Raw genomic sequence first — 25,563 nt, 5'->3', positions numbered from 1 at the left:
GAAAAGTGAGGTGACTTGCCCAAGATCAAAAAGCAGACAGACTGGCAGACGGGGGATTAGCAGAAACACCACACTGCGCAGGGAGGAGGAGGGGAAACAAGGAAGATACAATGAGGGAGGGGGACGTGGGTATGTGAGACTTTCCAGGCCTGGGGTAATCAAATTGAACCTGATACCACAGATCCGGAATGGGGGTAAATTCAGAGACATCAAGAAGTCTGTCGTGACTCAGGGAAGTAAACCGAGGCCGCCGGTGCCCCCGACCCAGAGGGCCTCTCTCCCACCCACCCCATGGCCTCCTTCAGCCTCATCTCCCCTCCCGCACCGTGGGATGAGTGTGTGTTTCCTCTGAGGCAGACAGCCCCACTCCACCTGGCCGGGAGTTGCGAATATGGATCGGTTGACCCTTCCTTGCTATTTTCTGAGGTGGCAGGGCTTCTATGACACCGCTCTTCAATAGCACAAATACCCTTTAATGTCACAGGGCAGAGCATCATCCATGGGCCTTCACGCTTCCATTACGGTCCTTTCCAAAGTGTCGGCGCTACGTCCGTACCAGAGGCTCTTGCTCATTCGTCTTCCATAGATATGTTACCTGTGGTGGGGGGAGGGAAGGAGCAATTAATTAATTAACGATGGCATTTGTTAAGCATTTACTATGTGCAAAGCACTGTTCTAAGTGCTGGGGAGGATACAAGGTCATCAGGTTGTCCCCCGTGAGGCTGAGTCTTCATCCCCATTTTACAGATGGGGTCACTGAGGCCCAGAGAAGTGAAGTGACTGGCCCAAAGTCATAGGGCTGACAAGTGGCTGAGCCACGATTTGAACCCATGACCTCTGACTCCCAAGCCCGGGCTCTTTCCACTGAGCCACGCTGCTTCTCTGTATCATTTGCCTACTCATCTGTTTGTGTACTTTGGTTTTCAGAAGCTAATCGTGTCATGCAAAAACAAAGCCAAAACCTTTCTGGTCTTCATGTGGAAAAAATGCAGTTTCCACCTTGATGAACGAGTAGATTGTCTGAAACGGAAACCCTCCTGCCCGTCTTTAGACGGCACCACAGTCTTTTGTTACTTAGGAACGTAGTGTCTGAGCACACACACATCCCAAAAGATGCTAAGCCACCACAATTGGGAAATATTACTAAACGACTAGCAAGACGGGAGCCCCCTTGCAAAAATCTCATCTCCTCCAAGACCGCTCCTCATTTCCCCTACCTGCTCTCTCCCTTCTGCGTCACCCTTGCACTTAGATTTGTTCCCTCTATCCCCCCACCCTCAGCCCCGCTGCGCTTAGGTCCCCATATGTCATTTCTTGGGTTGTGTGTCTTCCCCTCTAGACTGTAAGCTCCTTGTGGGCAACGTCAAAAAGCTCTGTCGTAGCGTACTCTCCCAGGCACTCAGTACAGTGTCCTGCACACAGTTAGCGCTCAGTAAGGGCTACTGATTGCTATCTGTGCGAAGGGCCGCCCTCTTTTCTGGGCACTGTAGCTGAATGCATTAGGAGAGACATTTCAGAACAGGAAGTTACCGTTTCTCAGAGTTCCTTCAATTTCATAACCCTCGTTGGTCCAGCAGTTTTATATATATCAACCATCTCACTGGATTTCTCCTAGCATGTAGGAAGTAGCGAGTACTGTCCTCCTTTTACAGGTAGGGAAAGTGAGGGCGAGAAATTTGGTGACATGCCCCCAGGTCGCAGAGCTGGAACAAGAACCCTAGGGCTCCTGACCCTCAGACTCGTACGCTTTCTCCGAGGCAGTGCTGCCAGCTCGTTTGTGTTCCTGCCTCCGTGTCAACCGGGGTTTACAGATTAGCTCTAGAAGGGGGTGAGACTTGGTAACTCGTTTTTCTCTGTGCACCGGAGAGATCGGACGATATAAAAGCTGAACACGACCGCCTCCGGTTTTCCCACGTGGCACGAACGTACCTGGTGGGGCTACAAAATATTCTTCGACGGTCCGGCTGGCGTTTTGCAGCAGCTCTTCAGCACAGTTGCCTTCTGCCACTTCGTCGGCTCTTAGGTACAGGCACCTGCGGAGTACGGGAACTTCAGTTGCCGGTGTCAGAGAGGAAAACAGAAGGCAGAGGGAAGAGGGTCACGAAGGAGGCAGGACTGATTCTCCCAGGGCAGCAGCCAGTGAAATAGACATCGGTGCCTCCCCTAGTTGAGGATGGTTGCTGAAAGACCCCCAAAGGCCGCATTAGGGGGAGGGCCAAGTGACTCTGGTGACAGGTCCAGGTAAGGGGAAGGGCAGGACACTCAGGAAAACTTACCCTCTCAATAAATGTCCTCGCTATTTCATTCTTTGCTTTCCTCCTGCCTTACTCGGGGTTTGGACGTAGGCTCTCGAGCCGAAAGACCCGGCCTTGCCCCTAGTTCTGTGATGCCCCAGATGAGTCTAGGTTTCCGGCTGGGAGACTGAGGAGTTTCCTAAGCAACACATCCATCGACAGAGTTTGCTGAGCAATGACTCTGGGCAGAGCACGCTGCTAAGTGCTTGGGAGAGTACAAGAGTCGGTAGACAGTCCTGGCCCTCGAGGAGTTTATAATTTAGTGGGGGGTGACTGACTGTCACTAAAAGTACCAGCAGGGGAAAGCAACAGCATTTAAAGCTGTGTACATAAGCACTACCGTGGCGGGGACGAGTGGGGGGAGGATCGAGAAGTGCTGAAATGGCTGGGTGGGGTGGGGGATATGGAGAGACTGAGGTGGGGAGATGAGAGAGATCAGCGGGAAAGGCCTCCCGGAGATGTGGTTTCAGAAGGATTTTGATGGATGGGGAGAGGAGTGGTCTGCCAGATGGGATGGGGAAGGGAGTTTCAGGGAGGTGGGAAGGCACGAATGAGTAAGACATCGGCAGGGAGAGAGTAGGGTGGCTTGAGAGGAGCAAAACGCGTGAGATGCGCGGTAATGGGAGAGTGAGAAAAAGTGAGGGGAAGAGAGCTGATTGCTGACTGACTGACTGCCTTAAAGCCGGCAGTCAGGAGTTTCTGACTTCACTAGTTTCACTAGGCAGCTTGGCCTAGTGGCTAGGGCCCGGGTGTCAGAAGGATCTGGCTTCTCTTCCCAGCTCTGCCACTTGTCTGCTGGGTGACCTTGGGCAAGTCCCTTCACTTCTCTGGGCCTCAGTTACCTCATCTGTCAAATGGAAACAAAGACTGTGAGCCCACATGGGACAGGGACCGTGTCCAACCTGATTAACTTCCCAATACTTAGAACAGCACCTGGCATGTTGTAAATGCTCAACAAGTACCACAGTCAAGTATATTCCAAGCACTTAGTACAGTGCTCTGCACATAGTAAGTGCTCAATAAATACTATTGAATATGTGTAGACATCTATAATTCTATTAATCTATTTTGATGCTATTGATGCCTACTTGTTTTGTTATCTGTCTAGACTGTGAGCCCAGTGTTGGGTAGGGATCGTCTCTATCTGCTGCCGAACTGGACTTTCCAAGCGCTTAGCACAGTGCTCTGCCCACAGTAAGCGCTCAATAAATACCATTGAATAAATGGAGGAAATGGATAACCACTGGTAGTTTTGGAGCAGTGGGGAGAGGTGTGCAAAATGATGTCTTAGAGAAATGATGTGGGCAGCAAGAGTGGAAATATAGATTGGAGAGGGTAGAGACTGGAGGCAGGGAGATTTGTGAGGAGGCTGATGCAGTAGGCCTTCGTTTAAGTCATTGAGGACTTGACTATATACCAGTTTATCTCATCACTGTTATTGCCTGGTGTGGAGGTGAGGAGATACGTTCCAAGAGTTGGAGGGTAGGAATATGCCCTTACACTGCTCGCTAGGTTTCCAGTAAGCCTACACTGATTTAACTTGTTGGCTGCCGTGTAACCCCTTCACTCCATGTGGACCTCCCCATACCTTGGTGGTTGAAAAATCCTTCATAATTTAGCGTTAGGCTTAATCCAGGGCCTCTTACTTTGTCCAGAGCTGTCTGGCACCTCTACAATGGTTGATTTTTAAATACTTCATGGTGATGATGCCATCAACCCTCCAAGGGAGAAAAGTAACAAACACGATTTTACTTTACATCCCCCAAAAGGCAAAGACGGTATATAAAATCAATTCACTGAATTTGAACTTTCTCCTGGTGTTAAATTCACTTATAACAACCGAAGTCAGCAAAAAATCTGAATGAACTTGTTTTTCTAAGTAGCCGACCATCTGATCTGAGACATCAGTACCTTGAAACATCCCAGAATTTTCGAGCACGTAAGCATTTCAGGGGGAACAAAATGGAACTGAATTTAATTAGTGTGCCCCCACGGTGGGGGTGGATGCCCTCATGTGAGAATACCATTTTACATAGGCATCATGTACACGAAAGGTACATATAAACTCGAGTTGGGCCCAAGTCGTCTTATAATTCTTGGCAATCATTCCATCAATCAGTGGTATTTACTGAGCACTTACTGTGTGCACAGCGCTGTACTAAGAATTTGGGCGAGAACCAGCACTTGATACAGTGCCTAGCACATAGTAAGTGCTTAACAAATATCATCATCAACACCACACACAACCCCCCACAGTACTAGGACCATTAGGTGACATCCAATGGAGTCGCGGAGACAGCACACCGAACACCATTTAGGAAAATGAGTGGAAGGAAAGGTTCTCTACAGCTCGAGACCCGCGTTTAGAAAAAGAAATCACCGACCCTCTTCTCCGAACGTCTCCCGCTAGCTGGGGGGCGAGGGAAAGGGCTGGTAGGTGGGGCTTGTGAGGTGTATAATTTTTTTTTTCGGTATTTGTTAAGCGTTTACTATGTGTCAGGCCCCATACCAAGACTTTGTGACCTAGGTCAAGCCACTTCACTTCCCTCATCTGTAAAATGGGGATTAAGACAACGCCTGTGTCCAACCCAACTGGCTTGTAACGACCCCAAAGCTTACAACAGTGCCCGGTACACAGTAAGCACTTAATACAACATTAAAAAACACCATTTCCTCCTGCCTCTAGACTGTAAATTTGTTGTGGGTGGAGAATGTGTCAGTTTGTTACATTGTACTGTCCCAAGCACTTGGTGCACACAGTAAGTGACTCGTCCAAGGTCACACGGCAGGAAGGTGGCAGAGCTGGGCTCAGAGCCCACATCCCCCGCCTCTCCTCTTCCAACTAAGAGAAGCAGCGTGGCTCAGTGGAAAGAGCGTGGGCTTGGGAGTCAGAGGTCACGGGTTCTAATCCCAACTCTGCCGCTAATCAGCTATGTGACCTTGGGCAAGTCACTTCACTTTAAAATGGGGATTAACTGTGAGCCTCAAGTGGGACAACCTGATTACCCTGTATCTACCCCAGCGCTTAGAACAGTGCTGTGCACATAGTAAGTGCTTAACAAATACCACCATTATTATTCTTCTTCTTCTTCTCTGTGCCTCAGTTACCTCCATCTGTCAAATGGGGATTAAAACTGTGAGCCCCACGTGGGACAACCTGATCACCTTGTATTCCCCAGCACTTAGAAAAGTGCTTTGCACATAATAAGCGCTTAACAAATACCACAATTTATTTTTCTTTTATGTCGTTTGCCTACTACCTTGTATCCACCCCAGCGCTTTTTGTTGCCTACCCCATTTAGACTGTGAGCCCATTGTTGGGCAGGGATTGTCTCTCTGTTGCTGAATTGTCCTCTCCCAAGCGCTTAGTCCAGTGCTCTGCACAAAGTAAGCGTTCAATAATACGATTGAATGAATGCCTGACACACGATAAGCCCTTAAGGAAAAGCAGCGTGGTTTAGTGGCTAGAGCGCGGGCCTGGGCGTCAGAAGGTCAGGGGTTCTAATCCCCACTCCACCACGTGACCTTGGGCAAGTCACTTCACCTCTCTGTGCCTTAGTTTCCTCATCTAGAAGATGGGGATAAGAGCGTGAGCCTCATGTGGGACGGGGACTGTGTTCAACCTAACTTGTCCCGACCTCAGCGCTTGGAGCAGTGCTTGGCACACAGTAAGCGCTTAACAAGTACCACGAGTATTAACACCACAAGTATGGCGATTATTAATATAAAAAGCAGCATAGCTTAGCGGAAAGAGCCCGGGGCCTGGGAGTCAGAGATCGTGGGTTCTAATCCTGCCTCCAGCACTCATCGGCTGGGTGACTTCGGGCAAGTCACTTCACTTCCCTGTACCTCAGTTCAAACAGCGTGGCTCAGTGGAAAGAGCCTGGGCTTCGGGGTCGGAGGGCACGGGTTCGAATCCCGGGCTCTGCCGCCTGTCAGCTGGGTGACCTTGGGCAAGTCCCTTCACTTCTCTGGGCCTCAGTTCCCTCATCTGTCAAACGGGGACGACCCGATGACCTTGTATCCCCCCCGGCGCTTACAACAGTGTTTCGCACCGAGTAAGCGCTTAACTAATGCCGTCACCATTACGATTATTCCCCGGGCCTCGGCGGCCTCATCTGCAAAATGGGGACGAAGACCGTGAGGACACAAGCCGAGCCCCCGGGCTGCCTCCCCGCAGCGCTCAGAGCGGTGCCTGCAGAGGGTGAGCGCCTAACCAACCCCGCTCATCCCCCTCGGCACAACTGCTGCTCGAGGCTGTGGGCCCGGGATGTCCCGGTGCAGGCGGCGCGGAGGGTGCGGGTGCGCACCTGTCCTCGAGCAGGGAGTCCATGGGCGGCACCCCGTGGGTGGGCAGGCGGCGGAGGCGGCGCGCGGCGCGGACCGAGGCCTCCAGACGCCGCAGCCCCAACCCGTCGCTGGGGGGCAGCAGCGCCAGGCGCTCCACGCGCCGCCGCACCTCCAAGCTCAGCGGGACCCGCTCCTCCCCCGGAACGCCCCCGCGCGCCCGGGACGCCTCCCACGCGAAGCCGCGGGACGGGCACGGCCACGGGGAGACCCCCGGACAGACCCCCGGACAGACCCCCGGACGGAGGCCGCCCCGCAGCCCCCCCCACGCCGCCGCCGCCGCCGCCGCCGCCGCCCGCATCGCCCCGACCCGCCACGCCATCGGACCGCGCCCCCACGACGTCATCGACCGGCGCCGCCCAGCACCTCCTCCCCGGCTTCCACCCCCGTGACGTCATCGCGCCGCGCCGCCGCTCCCCTCGCCGACTCCAGCTACGTCATCGTCCCGCGCCACCGCAGCCCAGCGCCCCCTCCCCGACGCCCGCTAAATCATCGGCCCGACGCCTCCTTCCCGACTGCCACGACCCCTACGTCATCGGCCCGCGCCGCCGCCTCCGCGAGCCCCCCTCCGTCATCGGCGCGCGCCGCCGCCCCCAGCTCCCGCGACCCAGTGGACGCCACCTCTACGTCTTCGGCGCGCGCCGCCGCCCGCCCTTCCCACATTCAGTTCTATTTACTGAGCGCTTCTCGTCTGTAATAATAATGTTGGTATTTGTTAAGCGCTTACTATGTGCCAAGCACTGTACTAAGCGCGGGGGGAGATAGAGAGTCATCAAGTTGTCCCACTTGAGGCTCACAGGCTTCAACCCCGTTTTACAGATGAGGGAACTAAGGCCCAGAGAAGTGAAGTGACTTGCCCACAGTCACCCAGCTGACAAGTGGCAGAGCCGGGATTCGAACCCATGACCTGTCTACAGACAGGTCCCTGTCCTCTTCACCAATTCCTGACCTGTTCTACTGTCTGTAGAACCCTCGATTCAGCGCCTAGAAAGCACACAATAAAGAAGCTTCTTTACTGAAGATATTTCAATATTTATAATATAATAATAATAAAGATATTTATTCAGCAAGAAGGACCATCCCTGCCCACAACGGGCTTACAGTCTAGAGGGGGGGAGATAAACATCAAAACAAGTAAACAGGCGTTAATATTAAAAAGTAGACTTATAGTTATACACATACATATAATAATAATGGGATTTGTTAAGCGCTTACTATGTGCAAAGCACTGTTCTAAGCGCTGGGATAGGTACAAGGTGATCAGGTTGCCCCACTTGGAGCTCACAGTCTCGATCCCTACTTTATAGAGGCACAGAGAAGGGAATTCATTCATTCAATAGTATTTATTGAGCGCTTTCTATGTGCAGAGCACTGTACTAAGCGCTGGGAATGGACAAATCGGCAACAGAGACCATCCCTGCCCATTGACGGGCTCACCGTCTAATCGACTTGCCCCACGTCACACAGGTGGTAAGTGGAGGAGCCGGGATTAGAACCCACGACCTTTGACTCCCAAGCCCGGGCTCTTGCCACTGAGCCACGCTGCTTCTATATCTATCGATATAGATATGGATCGATATAGAGGGGCTGTGGGGCAGGGAGGGGGGGAGAAGAGTAATAATAATAATGTTGGTATTTGTTAAGCGCTTACTATGTGCAGAGCACTGTTCTAAGCGCTGGGGTAGACACAGGGGAATCAGGTTGTCCCACGTGGGGCTCACAGTCTTAATCCCCATTTTACAGATGAGGGAACTGAGGCACAGAGAAGTTAAGTGACTTGCCCACAGTCACACAGCTGACAAGTGGCAGAGCTGGGATTCGAACTCATGAGCCCTGACTCCAAAGCCCGTGCTCTTTCCACTGCGCCACGTTGCTTCTCGAGGGAGCGAGTAGAGGGAGAAGAGTAGAGGGAGCGAGTCAAAGCGACACGGAAGGGAGGGAGGGGGAGCTGAGGAAAAGGGGGGCTCAGTCTGGGAAGGCCTCCTGGAGGAGGTGAGTCTTGGATTTAGGAAGGGGGGAGAATGATTGGCGGCTGTGAGGAGGGAGGGCATTCCAGGCCAGAGGCAGGACGTGGGCCAGGGGATGGAGAGCTGGTAAAGCCAATAATGGGCGCTCCTCCTAACGTCATCGACGTGTGAGGGATGGCACACAATGAAGTTCCCTCAGATGAAGTCCCCATCTCTCCAGATCCACTCAGCCTAGGCGGTCCCGGATACTTCCGTCTCCTTAATACCGTATAGCTCTAATCTGCAAATATGGATATAAGTGTGGTAGCCGCCGCGATTAGATTGTAGGCCCCAAGTATCCAACCAATGGAGAAAGGGGTTAGTGGGTGGGAGGAAGATATTTAGGGCTACAAAACTCTGCTTCGCACAGCAACAGACGCACTCCTGGCTGACGCTGCTTGAACGACGAAGGTGGTGCCCTTTTTCAGGAGAAACCATAAAGACTCTTTCTGCTCCTGATTCGGTCTCTGATTTTAATCGAGAGGGAGTCAACATCCCACACCGACAAGTGCCGCAGCGGGGCTCCCCTCGTGGAGCCGTGGACCACACCGGTGCGTCTCCTCTGACATCATCATCATCATCATAATGTCGGTATGTGTGAAGCGCTTACTTGGTGCCAAGCACTGTTCTAAGCACTGGGGGAGATACAGGGTCATCAGGTTGTCCCACGTGAGGCTCACGGTCTTCTCCCCCATTTTACAAATGAGGTCACTGAGGCACCCAGAAGTCAAGTGACTTGCCCAAAGCCACCCAGCTGACAGGCGATGATGATGATAATGGTATTTGTGAAGCGCTTACCATGTGCCAAGCACTGTTCTAAACGCTGGGGGGGATACAAGGTGATCAGATTGTCCCACGTGGGGCTCACAGTCTTAATCCCCATTTTCCAGATGAGCTCACTGAGGCCCAAGAAGTAATAATAATAATGTTGGTATTTGTTAAGCACCTACTATGTGCAGAGCACTGTTCTAAGCGCTGGGGGAGATAAAGGGTCATCAGGTCGTCCCACGGGAGGCTCAAAGTTAGTCCCCATTTTACAGATGAGGGAACTGAGGCCCAGAGAGGTGAAGTGACTTGCCCACGGTCCCACAGCTGACAAGTGGCAGAGCCGGGATTCGAACCCACGACCTCTGACTCCTAAACCCGGGCTCTTTCCACGGAGCCTCGCTGCTTCTGCCGGCCTCTTTGGTCCAGTCCCTTCACTTCTCTGGGCCTCAGTTCCCTCATCTGTCAAATGGGGATGAAGACTGGAAGCCCCACGCGGGGCCACCGGATGACCTTGCATCCTCCCCAGCGCTTAGAACAGTGCTCGGCACATATAGTAAGCGCTTCACCAATACCATCATAGTTAGTAATAAGCGGCCTCTTGGGAGAGTCGTTGAGCCCAGCCGAGCGCCTCCTCTGACGTCATCGGCGCGCGGCCGCGGGGAGACCCGTCACTCTCCCCCTCCGCCGAGCGCCTCCTCTGACGTCATCATCGCGCGCCGCGGCGGGGACGAGCCGTCCCTCCCAACGCGACGCCGGCGGAGCGCCTCTTATACGTCATCGGCGCGCGCCGCGGCGGGGACGAGCCGTCAGTCCCCCTCTCGGCCGAGCGGCTCCTCTGACGTCATCGGCGCGCGCCGCGGCGGGGACGAGCCGTCAGTCCCCCCCTCGGCCGAGCGCCTCCTCTGACGTCATCGTCGCGCGCCTCGGCGGGGAGAGCCGTCAGTCCCCCCCTCGGCCGAGCGCCTCCTCTGACGTCATCGTCGCGCGCCGCGGCGGGGAGAGCCGTCAGTCCCCCCCTCGGCCGAGCGCCTCCTCTGACGTCATCGGCGCGCGGCCGCGGGGAGACCCGTCACTCTCCCCCTCAGCCGAGCGCCTCCTCTGACGTCATCATCGCGCGCCGCGGCGGGGACGAGCCATCCCTCCCAACGCGACGCCGGCGGAGCGCCTCTTATACGTCATCGGCGCGCGCCGCGGCGGGGACGAACCCTCCCTGCCTACGCGACGCCAGCGGAGCGCCTCCTCTGACGTCATCGTCGCGCGCCGCGGCGGGGAGAGCCGTCAGTCCCCCCCCCCTCGGCCCAGCGCCTCCTCTGACGTCATCGTCGCGCGCCGCGGCGGGGACGAGCCGTCCGTCGGCCACCCCGTCCCCGCAGCGCCCCCTCGCGGCGGAGCGCCTCCGCCCGCGTCCGCCGCCATGAACAGCGTGGGCGAGGCCTGCACCGACATGAAGCGCGAGTACGACCAGTGCTTCAACCGCTGGTTCGCCGAGAAGTTCCTCAAGGGCCAAGGCTCGGCCGAGCCCTGCCTCGACCTCTTCAAGCGCTACCAGCAGTGCGTGCAGGTGCGCCCGGGGGCAGCCTCCCCGCCCTCCCCACCCCCACCTGACCCACCTGACCCTGCGCGCAGCACTGCGCTCCACGCTTGGGACAGGACCGGTCGACGGCAGAGAGAACTCACAGTCGACAAGGGGGGGAGACGGCCAGCGATACCCTCGACATCAATACAAACAGAATAATCATGTTGGTCTTTGTTAAGCGCTTACTCTGTGCAGAGCACTGCTCTAAGCGCTGGGGGAGATCCAGGGTCATCATCTCCATTTCAATAATAATAATAGTAAGGTTGGTATTTGGTAAGCGCTTACTAGGTGCGGAGCACTGCTCTAAGCGCTGGGGGAGACGCAGGGTCATCACGTGAGCCTCACAGTCTTTATCCCCATTTTAATCATAATAATGTTGGTATTTGTTAAGCGCTTACCCCGTGCAGAGCACTGTTTTAAGCGCTGGGGGAGATACAGGGTCATTAAGTTGTCCCACAGGCTCCCAGTCTTCATCCCCATTTTCCAGACGAGGTCACTGAGGCCCCGAGAAGTGACGTGACTTGCCCACGGTCCCACAGCTGCCAAGGGGCAGAGCCGGGATTCAAACCCATGACCTCTGACGCCCCAGCCCGGCCTCTTGCCACTGCATAAATTTCCCCAAATCGGACCTTCAGCCATATAACATTTTGGGGGGGTTTGAGCTTCAGAACGTAAAAATACAATCTCTTTAAATGTTTTAAAGACCAAAAAAAAAAAACAAGAGCAAGAAGTGTCTTTGAAGATATAGACACCCCATTAATAAAATAGAGGAATAAATAATAGAGACAAAGGTGCACGGTGCGGTCGGATGTGTGGGGCGAACCAGAGAGCCGAGGCGAGGATGACACCGAGGTCGCGGGCCCGAGAGACGGGAAGGACGGTCGTACCGTCCACGGTGATAGGGAAGTCAGGGAGAGGACCGGGCTCGGGAGGGAAGATGAGGAGCTCAGTCTTGCTCATGTTGAGTTTTAGGTGACGGGCAGACATCCGGGTGGAGACGTCCCACAGGGAGCTCACAGTCTTAAGCTCTCCATTATACAACTGAGGCCTGGAGAAGTGAAATAACAATGTTGGTATTTGTTAAGCGCTTACTATGTGCAGAGCACTGTACTCAGCACTGGGGGAGATCCAGGGACATCGGGTTGTCCCCTGTGAGGCTCCCAGTCTTCATCCCCATTTTCCAGAGGAGGGAACTGAGGCCCAGAGAAGTGACGTGACTTGCCCACAGTCACACAGCTGACAAGTGGCAGAGCTGGGATTCGAACCCATGACCTCTGACTCCCAAGCCCGGGCTTTCTCCACTGCATAAATTTCCCCAAATCAGACTTTCACCCATATAACATTTTTTTTTGGTTTGAGCTTCAGACTTGGCCAAGGTCACGCAGCCGACGAGGGACGGAGCCGGGATTAGAATCCGTGACCTTCTGACTCCCAGGCCCGGGTTTTTATCCATCACGCCGTGCTCCTTCTTCATCCTTCTCTTCCTCTCTTTCTCCTCCTCTCTTCCCGACCCCAGGGGAGGACGGGGAGAGCTCTCGCTGCAGCCTTCCCTCTCAGTACCGCTGAAGCTCAGGGTTTCATCAAAACCATTTTCAGTAATAATAATAATGGTATTTGTTAAGCACTGACTATGTGCCAAGCACTGTTCTAAGTGCTGGGGGGCGGGGGCATATGGGACTGTGCTCTGCACGCAGTAAGGGCCCAATAAATACGATTAATTGATTAACTCCCTTTTGTATAGGACCGTGTTGTCCTTTGGGAACTATTCTTATCAGATAGTTCTGAATTCAGGGAGCTTAAGAAGGTGCAGAAGATGTATTTCATTCTGGGACTCCCGCCCGTCTCCCCCTCGCCTCCCCTACTTTCTGACATTTCCAAGTGCTTGCGTTTCATTCTCTGGTGTCCTGGTTATTCGTCAGTCAGGGGTATTTATTGAGTGCTTACTAAGGAGTACACTGTACTGAGCGCTCGGGAGAGTACAGCACAACCGAATTGGTAGACGTGTTCCCTGCCCACAGTGAGCTTACAGTTTATCAATTCATTCAAGCGCCTACTATGCGCAGAGCACTGTACTAAGCGCTTGGAATATACAATTTGGCAACAGATAGAGACAATCCCTGCCCAATGACGGGCTTAGAGGAGGAGACAGATGCTAACAGTCGATTGTATTTATTGAGCGCTGCTGTCGGCGGAGCACTGTACTGAGCCCTTGGGAGAGGACAGTAGAACAATTTAACAATCACATTCCCTGCCCCCAACGAGGTCACAGTCTAGAGGGCGAGACCGACATTAATCTAAATTACAGATATGTACTTGGGTGCTGTGGGGCCGGGAGGGGGGTGAATTTCAAACTTGTGGGATCAGGGGCTTATTTGGAAACGTGGTTTGGACAATGCTTTTGCGTCGTCACGTTGAGGACGGGGTTTCAACATCATGCCTCTTGGTTAAAATGTATTTCCTCCTCCCTCAGAAAGCAATAAAGGAGAAAGAGATTCCCATTGAAGGCCTGGAGTTCATGGGCCACAGTAAAGAAAAATCGGAAAGCTCCTCTTTACCTTGACAAGAATCTGCACGATAACGTTCTGGGACTTCAAAATCAGGCGGCCGGTTTCTCTTGATGGGAATGATGAAGGTGGCGAGTGATTTGATGTGACATTATTTTGCCAAATGAGGGTTTTAGTTCCACCGCCGCGCCGTTTCTTTCTTGCAGGCTAAAAGGTCATGGGACGTTTTAGCATCTGTTTTCGTACGACACCTTTGGGTAGTTAGGCATCTTATCAAAAAGCTTATGAACCAAATGAGTGTTAGATTATGCACCTCGGGGGAGAATACCTCCGGAGATTATGACGGTATCTGGTCTACGATCGGTTTCTAAAGCGGTTTACTTATAAATGATGATGATACTTGACTTTGAGTCCCTAAGTATTGGATTTCACGGGAGGCTCACTAGGGCCATTTTTCTGGGCCGCAGCTGGTAGCAGACCTTAGGTAACGGCCCGATGTCAGCCCTCGGACGCCGCAGCTTTTATTTTAACGTAGCGATCGATCCGAATACCGTTTATTGCTGCCGAAGATCCGCCTCGGTCAAAAAGGGCCCAGCCTTCAAGGAAGAGAGCCGCCCGTCTTTTCAGGAACCGTCCACGAATGCGGACCCGGAAGGATTGGAAGCCGTGCAAGAAAATCTCAGCAATCACTGGCCGCCCGAAGTTGACGTCGTCTCGTTCCGAGGACTGGAATTAAGATGCCTTGTGCGCCTCCCCAAAACTTGGCTACAGTCGGTCGAGGAGGAAGGATTTAGATTTGAATTCCTTACCCGTCGTGGGACGAGTCTCGTATCGCTGCATTAGAGAGAAGAGGTGGGATGGTTGCTCGGCCTGGCCTGTCAGGCCGTCACGACCTATTGCTTCTATAATCGTGGAGATGGAATAAATGGTGATGCTGTTGGTTTCTCGTCGGTGACTTTTCGGAGGATCTCAGAGCACTCGGCGGACGAGGCGGTCCCTACCGTGTCCTTGAGCGAAACGTAGGAGGGAGTATTACGGCCCCCTTTTCTAAGTAAGGCAGAGAAAGATGAAAGAACCACTAGCCCGAGAGCAGTAGTAGAGCTGGGTTTAGCACGTGGATGTATTTATTTCCATGGCAGGGTTTCCCGACTGGCCCCCCCGCCCCCTACTCTCTCCCGTAGCATATCCCCTCGTGAATTTGTCTAAGAACAACCGAGGGCGGCTTTTAGTCGAGGGGGTCGGCGATTATTTTGCCGCGCGGGTCGCTGAATCCTCTTGGTAAGTGACATCGGGCCAACAGCGGGAGACAGGATGGCCTACGGCAAAGAGCGGGGACAGAGATTCCGGGTCCAGCTCTGCCAGGTCGCTTAACTGCTCTGTGCCTCAGTTTCCTCCCCTCGACCCCTCCCTTTTCGATCACACATCCCATGACGGGGCGGGGAACAGGGACTGACTGATCCGAATGTCTTTGTATATCACTGCTCGGCAAAGGGGAAACACTTAAAAAATGAGAGGAGCTGGGGGGAAAGAAAGAAGGGGAAGAGGGAGCAGTGTTGGACTCTAGAAACGCCCGTGGCGGCTCCGAACGGAAATACCCCACAACCCCCGGGGCCTCTGTTCTTGGAGGCCAATCAGCGGTATTTGTCGAGCACGCCCTGTGTGCGATAGTCGATCGGTGGTACTTACTGAGCGCTCACAATGTGCAGAGCACTGTTGGAAGCGCTTGGGAGAGTTCGGTGTAACAGAATTAGCGGACACGTTCTCTGCGTGTAATGGGCTTACAGTCTAGGGGGGAGACGAGCACTGTACTGAGCCCTTGGGAGAGTACAGTGCGGTTGAGATATCGATGTAATCCTTGCCCTGAGGGGAGGGGGTTAAGCCGTAGAGGAGGAGGCAGATAGTAAAATAGATTACAGATGGGGAAAGGAGCGGGGTACAAGGTTCCGTGTTTAAGTGCTGTGGGGTCGGGGGCCGTAGGGTGAGCCGGGAAGTTGCCAAGTTGACCACTGGCTAGAACCCACCATGCCTAATTCCTTGGGAGTCTGACCAGTCTAAATTGCTCAGGAATCTGGCTGGTTTAGACCCCTTACGAAGGGAAATGTCCGAGGACTCAAATGTACACAGCGTGGCTCAGTGGAAAGAGCCCGGGCTTGGACGTCAGAGGTCAGGGGTTCAAATCCCGGCTCCGCCACTTAGCTGTGTGGCTGTGGGCAAGTCACTTCACTTCTCTGAGCCTCAGTTCCCTCATCTGTAAAATGGGGATGAAAACTGGGAGCCCCACGTGGGACAATCTGATCACCCTGTATCTCCCCCAGCACTTAGAACAGTGCTCGGCACATAGTAAGCGCTTAACAAATACCGACATTATTATTATTACACGTGGTGTAGCGGCTAGAACCCGGGCCTGGGAGTCAGAGGGTCATGGGTTCTAATCGCGGCTCCGCCACGTCCGCTGGGTGGCAAGTCGCTTCACTTCTCTGGGCCTCGGTTCCCTTATCTGGAAAATGGGGATTGAGGCTCTGAGCCCCACCTAGGACAGGGATTGTATCCGACCCGATTTGCTTGGATCCACCCAAGCTCGTAGTATAGTGTTTGGTACATAGTAAGTACTTAAATACCACTACTTCCTCCCCACACACATATATTCCAGAATTACTACAGAGACGGCGTCTCCTGCCAGTATTTTCTCAGCCGCCATCTGCCCAGGGGACGAGAGGCCCGGCCTCCCCCGTGGTGGTGGGAGACAGAGAAGAGCAGGCCCGAGGCACTGGGATATTCTGTCGTCAGCTGCTCCCGGGACAGGAGGAGGAGGAATCCCAGGCACTTCCTTTTCAGATCCTTTAAATTCACGGCTCCTTACCGATTCGCAATCCACTCAGCGCTTAGTACAGTGCTCTGCACGTAGTATGCGTGTGCCTGCTTCAAACGGGTCGTATCTAGAGAATGGAGCTCTGATTCTTTGATTTTTGCAAAGAGCTGACAAAGTCAGTGTATCGAGTCCTCTAACTGGAATAGGGGCTACTGTGGAAAAACCAGGAGCAGAAATGACAAAATTTCAGGAATGACTAAGTAGGGGTTACTAATAATGATGGTATTTGTTAAGCGCTATGTGCCAAGCACTGTTCTATGCACTGGGGTAAATTCAAGGTGATCAGGTTGTCACATGTGGGGCTCAGTCTTAATCCCCATTTTCCAGATGAGGGAACTGAGGCCCAGAGAAGTGAAGTGACTTGCCCAGAGTCACACAGCTGATGAGTGGCGGAGGCAGGATTAGAACCCACGACCTGACTCCCAAGCCCGGGCTCTTTCCACTGAACCACGCTGCTTCTCAAATGAGGCGTATAGCTTTAACGAGTAACTCTTTGTAATCAAAGCAAACAGCTTTTCAACTAGACTCTACGCTCACTGTGGGCAGGGAATGTGTCTGTGTATTGTCCTCTCCCAAGCGCTTAGCACAGCGCTGTGCACACAGGAAGCGCTCAAGTAATACGACTGAGTGAATGAACTCCAGAAGTAGCAAATGATATATCAGTGATATCATCGAATTGGTGGAGTCAAGGGAACAGGATGGGAGAGAAGAGGTTAGTTTAATAGCTGTGTTCGGTGTGGCACATAGTATGTGCTTAACAAATACCATGATTATTATTATTAATAAATTGCAGCATGTTGCTGACATCTATTGGATTAAGTATTTGATTACTATTCATGCTGATCACGGTCCCTGAAATGACACAAACAGGAAGAGCAGCATGGCTGAGTGGAAAGAGCCCGGGTTCGGGAGTCAGAAGGTCACGGGTTCTAATTCCAGCTCTGCCCCATGTCCGCTGCGAGGCCTTGGGCAAGCCACTTCACTTCTCTCTGCCTCAGTTCCCTCATCTGTAAAATAGGGGTGAGGACTGTGAACCCCTCGGGGGTCAGGGACCGTGTTCAACCCGATTTGCTCGTATCCACCCCAGCGCTTAAAAAAATACCGTAATTATGATGATGATGATGTTGAATTATTTTGTCCCACCCCAGAAGCTGAGCAAATGTGTGTTAGGCCCCTTCAGGAATGTAATAAATAGTTGACTCTTTCTGGATCTAGAAGAATCCCTCTAGACTGTAAGGTTGTTGGGGGGCAGAGAATGTGTCTATTTATTGTTGTCTTGTCCTCTCCCAAGCACGCAGTCCAGTGCTCTGCACACAGTAAGCGCGCAAAAAATACGTTTGCATGACTGAACGAATACAGCCGAGCGTTAACTGAGCGTTGCATTCAATCAGTCAGTGAGCTCTTGTGGGTGGAGCCCTGTCCTATGTGCTTGGAACTTCATTATGATGGCTATGTGCCAAACACTACGCTAAACACCGGGGTAGAAGCGATCGGATCAAGCCCGGTACTTTTGGGAGAGGACAGTAGATTTAGGAAGAACGATCCCTGCATTCAAGAAGTTTATGCTGTAGCAGGCAAGACCGACGGAAATAAATTACAGAGAGGATGTAAGTGTATAAAGCTCTGTTACGGACGCGCTGTAGGAGGGCGGGTTAGGAATACTGTGGTGCTTAGATGGTGCGGAGGACTGAAATGGAGGATGTAAGATGGCGTTGTTGGATGAGAAGGTGAAAAATTGATGGATCTTTTCAAGAAATCTCAATGCAGAAAACACATGCACTCTCTGGCGTTTTCAGCGCACCCCATGAAAACTTTGGAGGCAGGGAACCTTCTCTGGGATCGGAAAAATAAACGGGATTTAACTGGGACCGGCCTGAAGTGTGGGTTTGAAATGAGGCCTCCCGGGACAGAAACAGGTGGCGGTGGGTAAAGCTGCAATATGATAAATGCAAATATTTGGTAATGGTGTTTCTCACACTAGAAACAAGCTCCTACCCAACTGTCCCAGTGGTATCCTTTTTAAATAACATTTCCTCCCCCAGAGCTGGTAGCGGTGCTATGGAAACTTCAGTGGGTAAGGACTAGGCCTCGGCTGGGATGTTTCGGCCTCATTGACAGCTTCACTTCTGGACCTCTGAAGTCACCGCTTTGACTCTTTCCTACCTGGTTAAATATGTCGTAAGCAGGAAAACGCTCTTCGGTCTGATCAAAGCAGATCCTATCAGAAATTCTTATTGTTTCTTGCAGATTCTCTTTTAATCGACCGATGGCATTTATTGAACTCCTACAGCGTGAAGAGGACTGTACTAAGGACTTGGGAAGGTGCAGTTTACAGCCAGCATTGTTTTAATTCCCAGTAAAGACCAGGTAAGAAGTAAAACACTCACCGTAGCTCAGAAGCCAAGTGACCAAGCTCATCCTAAAGGCGAGGTTGAGATTCAGTGAGAATTCACACCAGAATATCGCCCAGAGCGGAGAGTGCTGGAAAGTTGTGTGGGATCTTTGGGGATCTCGAGCTGTTTAACCTTAAACAACTGTTAGAGGGAGGTTTACCATCAATTTACACTTTGTTGCATCATATTCCTTTACCTCCCCGTATTCGCCATATTTATCTTCTTCCTTCCAAAGTGTCCCCCGTTTCTTCCTGACCAGCCTTTGTTGCTCCAGGGAGAGCAGACATGTCTTATTTGTCTGCTGGAGAAGCAGCGTGGCTCAGTGGAAAGAGCATGGGCTTTGGAGTCAGGGCTCATGAGTTCGAATCCCAGCTCTGCCACTTGTCGGCTGTGTGACTGTGGGCGAGTCACTTAACTTCTCTGTGCCTCAGTTCCCTCATCTGTAAAATGGGGATTAAGACTGTGAGCCCCACGTGGGACAACCTGATTCCCCTATGTCTACCCCAGCGCTTAGAACAGTGCTCGGCACATAGTAAGTGCTTAACAAATACCAACATTATTATTATTTTCACGTCGATCGAGTGGCTGCTTCTCCATTCACCCTCTCGACCCCTAAAATCCGAAAACTTGGACGGGAAATGGAGGCAGCCTGTCCCAGAGGAAAGAATGTGGGAGCCAGGAGACCTGGGTTCTAGTCCCAGCTTTGCCACTTACTTGCCTGCTGTATTTTGGGCAAGTCACTTAACTTCTCTGGGCCTCAGTTCCCTCTTCTCTAAATGGGGAATAAAATACTTGTCCTTTGTCTTAGACCATGGGTCCCATGATTGGACGATGTCCAATCTGATTATCTTGAAGCTACTCTAGGGCCTAGTACCCAGTAAACAGTTAAAGCCCCTCATCGTATTGGACAAAGAAAATCTCATTTTAAGAGTATTAGACCCATTTGAACTCGTGACCAGAAATTCACTGGCTTCCGTCAGTTCACTCATAATGTTAATTGGGTATTTTGTGCTGCAAGGCCTTCCGGAGAAGGCAGGGTTGGGAGACTGGAAGCTCACTGTGGGCAAGGAACACATCTCTTATATTGTTAGACTGTACCTTCCCAAGCACCTAGGACAGTGCAGTGCCCACAGTAAGCACTCAATAAATATAGTCGATTGATCGACTTGTTCCCGTTCTGCCACCGATCAGTTTGGTGACCTTAGATTTAAATCATCTTGAACCTCAGTTATCCCATCTGTAAAGTGGATGGTGAGGACAGAATTCAGTAGTTAAAAGACCTTCTGCAGATGAAAAAGCGATTTACAAACTTAAGAGAGACTTCTAATCTTAGTAGCCTCTCCTTCCCACTTGGAAGAATTTATATTAATGTCTTTGTTCCCCTCTGGACTGGAAGCTCGTTGTGGGCAGGGAATGTGTCTAAGTGTGTGTTGTACTCCCCCAAGCACTTAGTACAGTGCTCTGCACACAGTAAGCACTCAATAAATATGATTAAACACAAAAGGTGAGATGGTTCACAGGACAACTGATCAAAGGAAAGTCTCTGCTGAGACGGAGACCAGGGTACACAGCGAGCACCGAATTCTGCAATCACGCTGATTATATTGGATTACTAGAGGAAGGTTGGGGACATCGGATGGGCTTCCATTAACCATTACAAAGGATGTTAAGCATTCCGTTACCGTGGTCAGAGACCAAATAGTGGATGGGCTAATGGCCTCAAACAGCAATGCAGTTTCCCGGGGTCAGTGAAAAAGGCTTCTCTTGGAACTTGTTCCTGTTGGGAGCATCCCCGCGGTGCTGCCCAAGATGAACTTGGAAGCACCAGAGGATATCTCCAAGTTTCTCCCTGCTTAAAGACAGGCTAGAGCAAGGGACAGGGAGACCGAAGGACCCGGGTTCCGATCGCGGCTCTGCCATTCGTCTGCTGGGCGATCTTCCCAAGTGCTTAGTACAGTGCTCTGCACACACTAAGCGCTTGAGAAATACGACAGAATAAATGACCCCGGGGCAAGTCATTTAACTTCTCTGTGCCTCAGTGACCTCATCTGTCAAATGGGCACTAGGACCGTGAGCCCTGTGTGGGACACGGACTGGGTCCAACCCGATGAGCTCATATCTACTTCAGTGTCTGGCACATAGCAAGCGCTTAACAGATACTGGGCACCAAAAGAGCTTCCTAAATTGCAACACACCGTACCACACACCATGGTAAGAGTGATTTATTTAGGCCACCTCGGCCACACACACAAAGGAGAACAGAGAATAGCATTTTTCAGCATTTTAGGTCCAAGTAAAGGTCCCGTACAGTCTTCTGGTCCAGGTGGAGAGCGATGGTCCGAGACACCACTGTGGTCCGTGGGGTCGTGGTGATGGTCCAAGTTTTTATTCATCCTCGTAGCCAGTTGGGAGAGGATTAACATGAGGGTTGTGGAAGAGGGTATGGTTACCATCTCCCCACGGGAAGGGCTGTGGAGGGAAGACACAATCTGGAATCTCAACTTCCAAAAGACGGGTGCGGTGGGCGGGGACAAAGTCACTCAGGCCTGTTAGATTCTGATTGTGGAGAGAAACCTTCAGTTTGGACTACTGGCCCCAGGGTCACCTACACAAAGGAGCACCTTCCTCGGCCAAGAAAAGCACTGGCTTTTCTCCCCGGTGTGAACGACAAAAGTCTTTGCGCTTTAGACCGATCGATTTCATTTTCAAGTAGATGGACTAAATAATCCCGGGGTCTCCTTTACACCCCTGACGTCTGCTGACCCACAGTCGGCTACTGTAAATTATTGCCACTGCCAGGCAGACAAGTTGGGAGCTCTATCACAAGAATTTAGTAGGAAGGCAGCCAATGCCCCCATTAATGGCACTTTTATTCACCATTTTAGATACGCTCAAGTATCCTGGGGTTAGGAGAGTGTTTCTCGGTCCCCAAGAGGGTCAGACCCAAGCAGCGTGGCTCAGTGGAGAGAGCACGGGCCTGCGAGTCAGAAGGACCTGGGTTCTAATCCCCTCCACCCCGGCCCCTGCTCTGCTGTGTGACCTTGGGCAAGTCGCTTCGCTTCTCTGTGCCTCAGTCCCCTCATCTGTAAAACGGAGATTAAGACCGTGAGCTCTATTTGGGACAGGGGCTGCATTACCTTGCATCTACCTCAGCACTGGGCACGTAGTAAGCGCTTAGCAAATACTACAATTATTAATGGGCATTAGGCAGATTCTGAATTTCCCCTTGGCCAATCCCACCTCCTCTCTTGGCCGCGCTCACCTCAAAGCTGTCGGGGTAGGGAGGGGTCCTTACCTTGGATCGGATGCGGAGATGGGTGTAGGGGATAAACTCTGGCCTCTCGTGCCCGCTGTGCTGCTGCTCCTTCAGGTAGGCATTCAGCATACTGATCCCCACCCCGGGGAGAGCGACGAAATACGTGAGCAGCTTCCACATGCGAGCTGCAGAGAAGGGGCGGAGACTGAGGCGGGGTGGGGAGAGGAAGGGCCTTTTGGGGGTCAGCAGAAAGAAGGGGGGGCTGTCCGGAGGTCAAAGGCACCGCGAGACTACACGGGGCCGGGTGATCGACGCCCTGGACTCCCCTCCCCGGGGCAGGGAGGGATGGCAGCCCACTCGGAGGGCTCCCATTCAATCCAGTCATATTTGCGGAGCGCTTACTGTGTGCAGGGACTGTAGTTAGCGTCGGGGAACGTGTAATACACTTTAGTGTATCACACTAAATACACTGTAGTGCAGGGAGGGATACCAGCCCACTGTGAGGGCTCCCATTCAATCCAATCATATTTACGGAGCGCTTACTGTGTGCAGGGACTGTAGTAAGCGTCGGGGAAAGTGTAATACACTTGAGTGTATTACCCTAAATACAATGTAGTGCAGGGAGGGATGCCAGCCCACTGTGAGGGCTCCAATTCAATCATATTTACTGAGCGCCGCTTACTGTGTGCAGGGACTGTAGTGTTTGGGAAAGTGTAATGCAGCAATAAAGAGAGACAATCCCTGCCCAAGAGCTCAGTCTGGGGGGCGGGGTGGGGGAACGACAGGCATTAATATAAATAAATTAAAGGACACACACATTATATATGTGTATATACGCACCTACACACATATATTAGGGCTTGGAGGAAAGGGAGGGCTGACCACCCGGAGCCTTCCCAGCAGCAGGGCGCTGTGGCTGGAGCCCGAACCTGGGCGTCGGCGGGTCGTGGGTTCTAATCCCGTCGCCGCCACTGGTCTGTGTGACCTTGGCTGAGTCGCCTCGTTCACTCAATCGTATTGACGGCGCTGTGCCGGCGGGCAGGGCCCCGGACTAAGCGCTCGGGAGCTTGTCCGCTCTATGACCTTGGGCCGGTCGCGCCTAGTGAAGCTCTGCGTGCAAAGCCCTGCACTAAGCGCTCGGGACAGCACACAAACAGGGATATCCTCCGCCCGCAAGGCGCGCTCCTCTGGGCCTCAGTCTCCCCGTCTCGTCTCCCCCCCCGTAAGATTCGCTCGACGGTATTTATCGAGCGCTCACTACGTGCAAAGCGCTGGACGAAGCGCTTGGAAGATGCGATGCGGCCCCGGCGGAGGCCGTGAGGGCTCGGTGGCAAGACCTGGGGAGGGGGGAGGTGGTGGGTTCGAATCCCGCCACCGCGTCGGCCGCGTGACCTGGGGCGGGTCACTGCGCTTCTCTGGGAAATGGGGGGGGTGAGGACGGTGCGCCCCACGGGGGGGGAGGGGAGGCAACCTGATGACCTTGCACCGCCCCCAGCGCTTAGGACAGTGCTTAGGTATTACGATGATACTGTGCTGAGCGCTTACTAGGCGCCGAGCACTGCTGTAAGCGCTGGGGGAGACGCACGGCACACGGGAAGCGCTTACTACGCGCCCCCCTCCCCCCTCATGGTCAGCCCGCCCTGGGTGCTGGCGCCCCGGCGCTCAGTGCAGTAGCGGGCGCGTAGTAAACGCCTAGCGAAGGCCCCCCTCCCTCCCCCCCGGCAAGGTCACGGGGTGATTGTCCGCGTCCCGCGAAGGCGAGGCCGCCCCGCCCCCCGCCCCCGTACCTGAGCCGTCGGCGCCGTGGGCCCCGCTCGCCATGGTGCGGCCCAGCGGGCCCCGGGCCCGGCCCAGCAGGACCGACCCCCGCCCGCACAGCGCCGCCGCCATCTTGGCTTCCTGCTAAGGAGGGCGGCCGGAAGCGGAAGTGACGAGACGGGGCCCCGCCGGCCGAGGCTTCCGATTGGGCCGTTCCCCGGGCATGCGCACTGACTTCCCTCCCCCGGGACATGCGCACGGGCTTCCCCCCCCCCCCCCCCCCGGGGCGCGGCCGCCCCTGACGAGTTGGGACACGCGCATTGGCTTCCCTGCCCCTGGGACATGCGCACTGGCTTCCCTCCTCTGGGGGGGGGGGTGGGTGTCCGGCGGGCACTTGCGCATGCGCAGGGGCTGGGAGGGGGCCGCTGACGACTCTGCTGTTACGGCGCATGCGCCAGACTTTTCCCCTTGCTGCTCACGTGAAGGGGCGGGTTCTGGGCCTCTAATAGTAATAGTGATGATGCTATTTGTTAAGCGCTCACTATGTACTAAGCGCTGTTCTAAGGTCATCAAGGTGGTCCCACGTGGAGCTCACAGTCTTTAGAGAAGCAGCGTGGCTCCGTGGCCAGAGCCCGGGCTGGGGGAGTCAGAGGTCATGGGTTCGAATCCTGACTGCCACTTGTCAGCTGGGTGACCTTGGGCAAGTCACTTCACTTCTCTGGGCCTCAGTGACCTCATCTGTCAAATGGGGATGAAGACTGGGAGCCCCACGTGGGACCACCTGATGACCCTGTGTCTACCCCAGCGCTTAGAACAGTCCTCTGCACATAGTAAGCGTTTAACAAATACCAACATTATTTATCCCCATTTTTCAGATGAGGTAACTGAGGCACAGAGAAGTGAAGCGACTGGCCCAAAGGCACACGGAGTTGGCATTAGAAACCGTGACCTCTGACTCCCAAGCCCAGGCACTTTTCCACTGAGCCACGCTGCTTCTCAATAATTATAATAACGATGGTATTTATTAAGCACTTACTATGTACAAAGCACTGTTCTAAGCGCCAAGGGGGATAGAAGGTCATCAAATTGTCTCCCGTGGGGCTCACAGACTTTATCCCCATTTTCCAGATGAGGTCACTGAGACCCAGAGAAGAGAAGTGACTTGTCCAAAGTCACCCAGCTGACAAGCGGCAGAGCGGGGATTCGAACGCATGACCTCTGACTGCCCAGCCCAGACTGCTTCCTGCTGGAGCGACTTTTATATTTTCATTCCTTCATTCAGTCGTATTTACTGAGCTCCTACAGTGTGCAGAGCACTAGACTAAGCACGCTTGGAAAGTCCAATTCGGCAACAGAGACAATCCCTACCCAACGATGGGCTCACAGTCTAGAAGTGGGGGGGAGACAAACAACAAAACTAGTAGGCAGGTATCAACAGCATCAAAATTAGATAAATAGGATTTTATTTTTGTGCTATTTGTTATTAATAACAAAATAATCAGTTGTTAATAACTATTAGTAACTAGTAAAGGTATTTGTTATGCATCTCTGCTCCTCCTCCCCCTCCATTGTCCCTATTCCCTCCCTCTGCTCTACCCTTTTCCCCTCCCCAGAGCACCTTGTGTATATTTTTACATATTTATTGCTCTATTTATTAATAATGTGCATTTAGCTATGGTTCTATTTATTTTGACACTATTGATGCCTGTGTACTTGTTTTGTTTTGTTGTCTGTTTCCCCCTTCTAGACTGTGAGCCCGTTGTTGGGTAGAGATAGTCTCTATCTGTTGCCC

At 52.9% G+C, this 25,563-nt stretch overlaps 3 protein-coding genes across 4 annotated transcripts; 1 reads left to right on the top strand and 2 right to left on the bottom strand.

Moving 5' to 3' along the window:
- Window positions 1-452: 452 nt before the first annotated feature.
- On the bottom strand, window positions 453-7,016 carry LOC100076743 (glutamyl-tRNA(Gln) amidotransferase subunit C, mitochondrial). 2 transcript variants are annotated; one of them, XM_007672185.3, is made up of 4 exons: window positions 6,605-7,016; window positions 3,941-4,012; window positions 1,930-2,033; window positions 453-595 (listed from the first exon to the last, which is right to left on the bottom strand). In XM_007672185.3, the coding sequence occupies exons 1-4, from the start codon at window positions 6,985-6,987 to the stop codon at window positions 570-572; spliced, it is 585 nt and encodes a 194-aa protein (XP_007670375.3). In that variant the 5' UTR covers window positions 6,988-7,016; the 3' UTR covers window positions 453-569. The 2 variants fall into 2 exon arrangements, with proteins under 2 accessions (XP_007670375.3, XP_039766098.1); XM_039910164.1 differs by lacking the exon at window positions 3,941-4,012 and having other exon boundaries at window positions 6,605-6,995.
- Window positions 7,017-10,736: 3,720 nt separating this feature from the next.
- Window positions 10,737-14,435, top strand: TRIAP1 (TP53 regulated inhibitor of apoptosis 1). Its single transcript, XM_029058293.2, has 2 exons — window positions 10,737-10,976; window positions 13,462-14,435. The coding sequence occupies exons 1-2, from the start codon at window positions 10,830-10,832 to the stop codon at window positions 13,549-13,551; spliced, it is 237 nt and encodes a 78-aa protein (XP_028914126.1). The 5' UTR covers window positions 10,737-10,829; the 3' UTR covers window positions 13,552-14,435.
- A 6,529-nt stretch (window positions 14,436-20,964) lies between these two features.
- On the bottom strand, window positions 20,965-23,934 carry LOC114809154 (cytochrome c oxidase subunit 6A1, mitochondrial). Its single transcript, XM_029058292.2, has 3 exons — window positions 23,801-23,934; window positions 22,053-22,198; window positions 20,965-21,226 (listed from the first exon to the last, which is right to left on the bottom strand). Exons 1-3 carry the CDS (start codon window positions 23,901-23,903, stop codon window positions 21,143-21,145), a joined length of 333 nt encoding a protein of 110 aa, XP_028914125.1. The 5' UTR covers window positions 23,904-23,934; the 3' UTR covers window positions 20,965-21,142.
- Between the last annotated feature and the right edge of the window lie 1,629 nt (window positions 23,935-25,563).

The sequence above is a fragment of the Ornithorhynchus anatinus genome, chromosome 2 (assembly GCF_004115215.2).
Source record: "Ornithorhynchus anatinus isolate Pmale09 chromosome 2, mOrnAna1.pri.v4, whole genome shotgun sequence".
Classification (NCBI taxonomy): Eukaryota; Metazoa; Chordata; class Mammalia; order Monotremata; family Ornithorhynchidae; genus Ornithorhynchus; species Ornithorhynchus anatinus.
Note: the sequence above shows the minus strand (reverse complement) of the source record. Positions and strands in the feature narration are given on the sequence as shown.

Coding starts and splice junctions, on each gene's coding strand:
- LOC100076743 (XM_007672185.3), bottom strand. CDS start 6,987: ATGACGTCGTGGGGGCGCGGTCCGATGGCGTGGCGGGTCGGGGCGATG. Junction 4,013..6,604: donor GACTCCCTGCTCGAGGACAG/GTGCGCACCCGC, acceptor TCTCCCTTGGAG/GGTTGATGGCATCATCACCA. Junction 596..1,929: donor ATATTTTGTAGCCCCACCAG/GTACGTTCGTGC, acceptor CCCCCACCACAG/GTAACATATCTATGGAAGAC.
- LOC114809154 (XM_029058292.2), bottom strand. CDS start 23,903: ATGGCGGCGGCGCTGTGCGGGCGGGGGTCGGTCCTGCTGGGCCGGGCC. Junction 22,199..23,800: donor CCACGGCGCCGACGGCTCAG/GTACGGGGGCGG, acceptor CCTTCTCTGCAG/CTCGCATGTGGAAGCTGCTC. Junction 21,227..22,052: donor ATCTCCGCATCCGATCCAAG/GTAAGGACCCCT, acceptor TTCCCTCCACAG/CCCTTCCCGTGGGGAGATGG.
- TRIAP1 (XM_029058293.2), top strand. CDS start 10,830: ATGAACAGCGTGGGCGAGGCCTGCACCGACATGAAGCGCGAGTACGAC. Junction 10,977..13,461: donor GCTACCAGCAGTGCGTGCAG/GTGCGCCCGGGG, acceptor CTCCTCCCTCAG/AAAGCAATAAAGGAGAAAGA.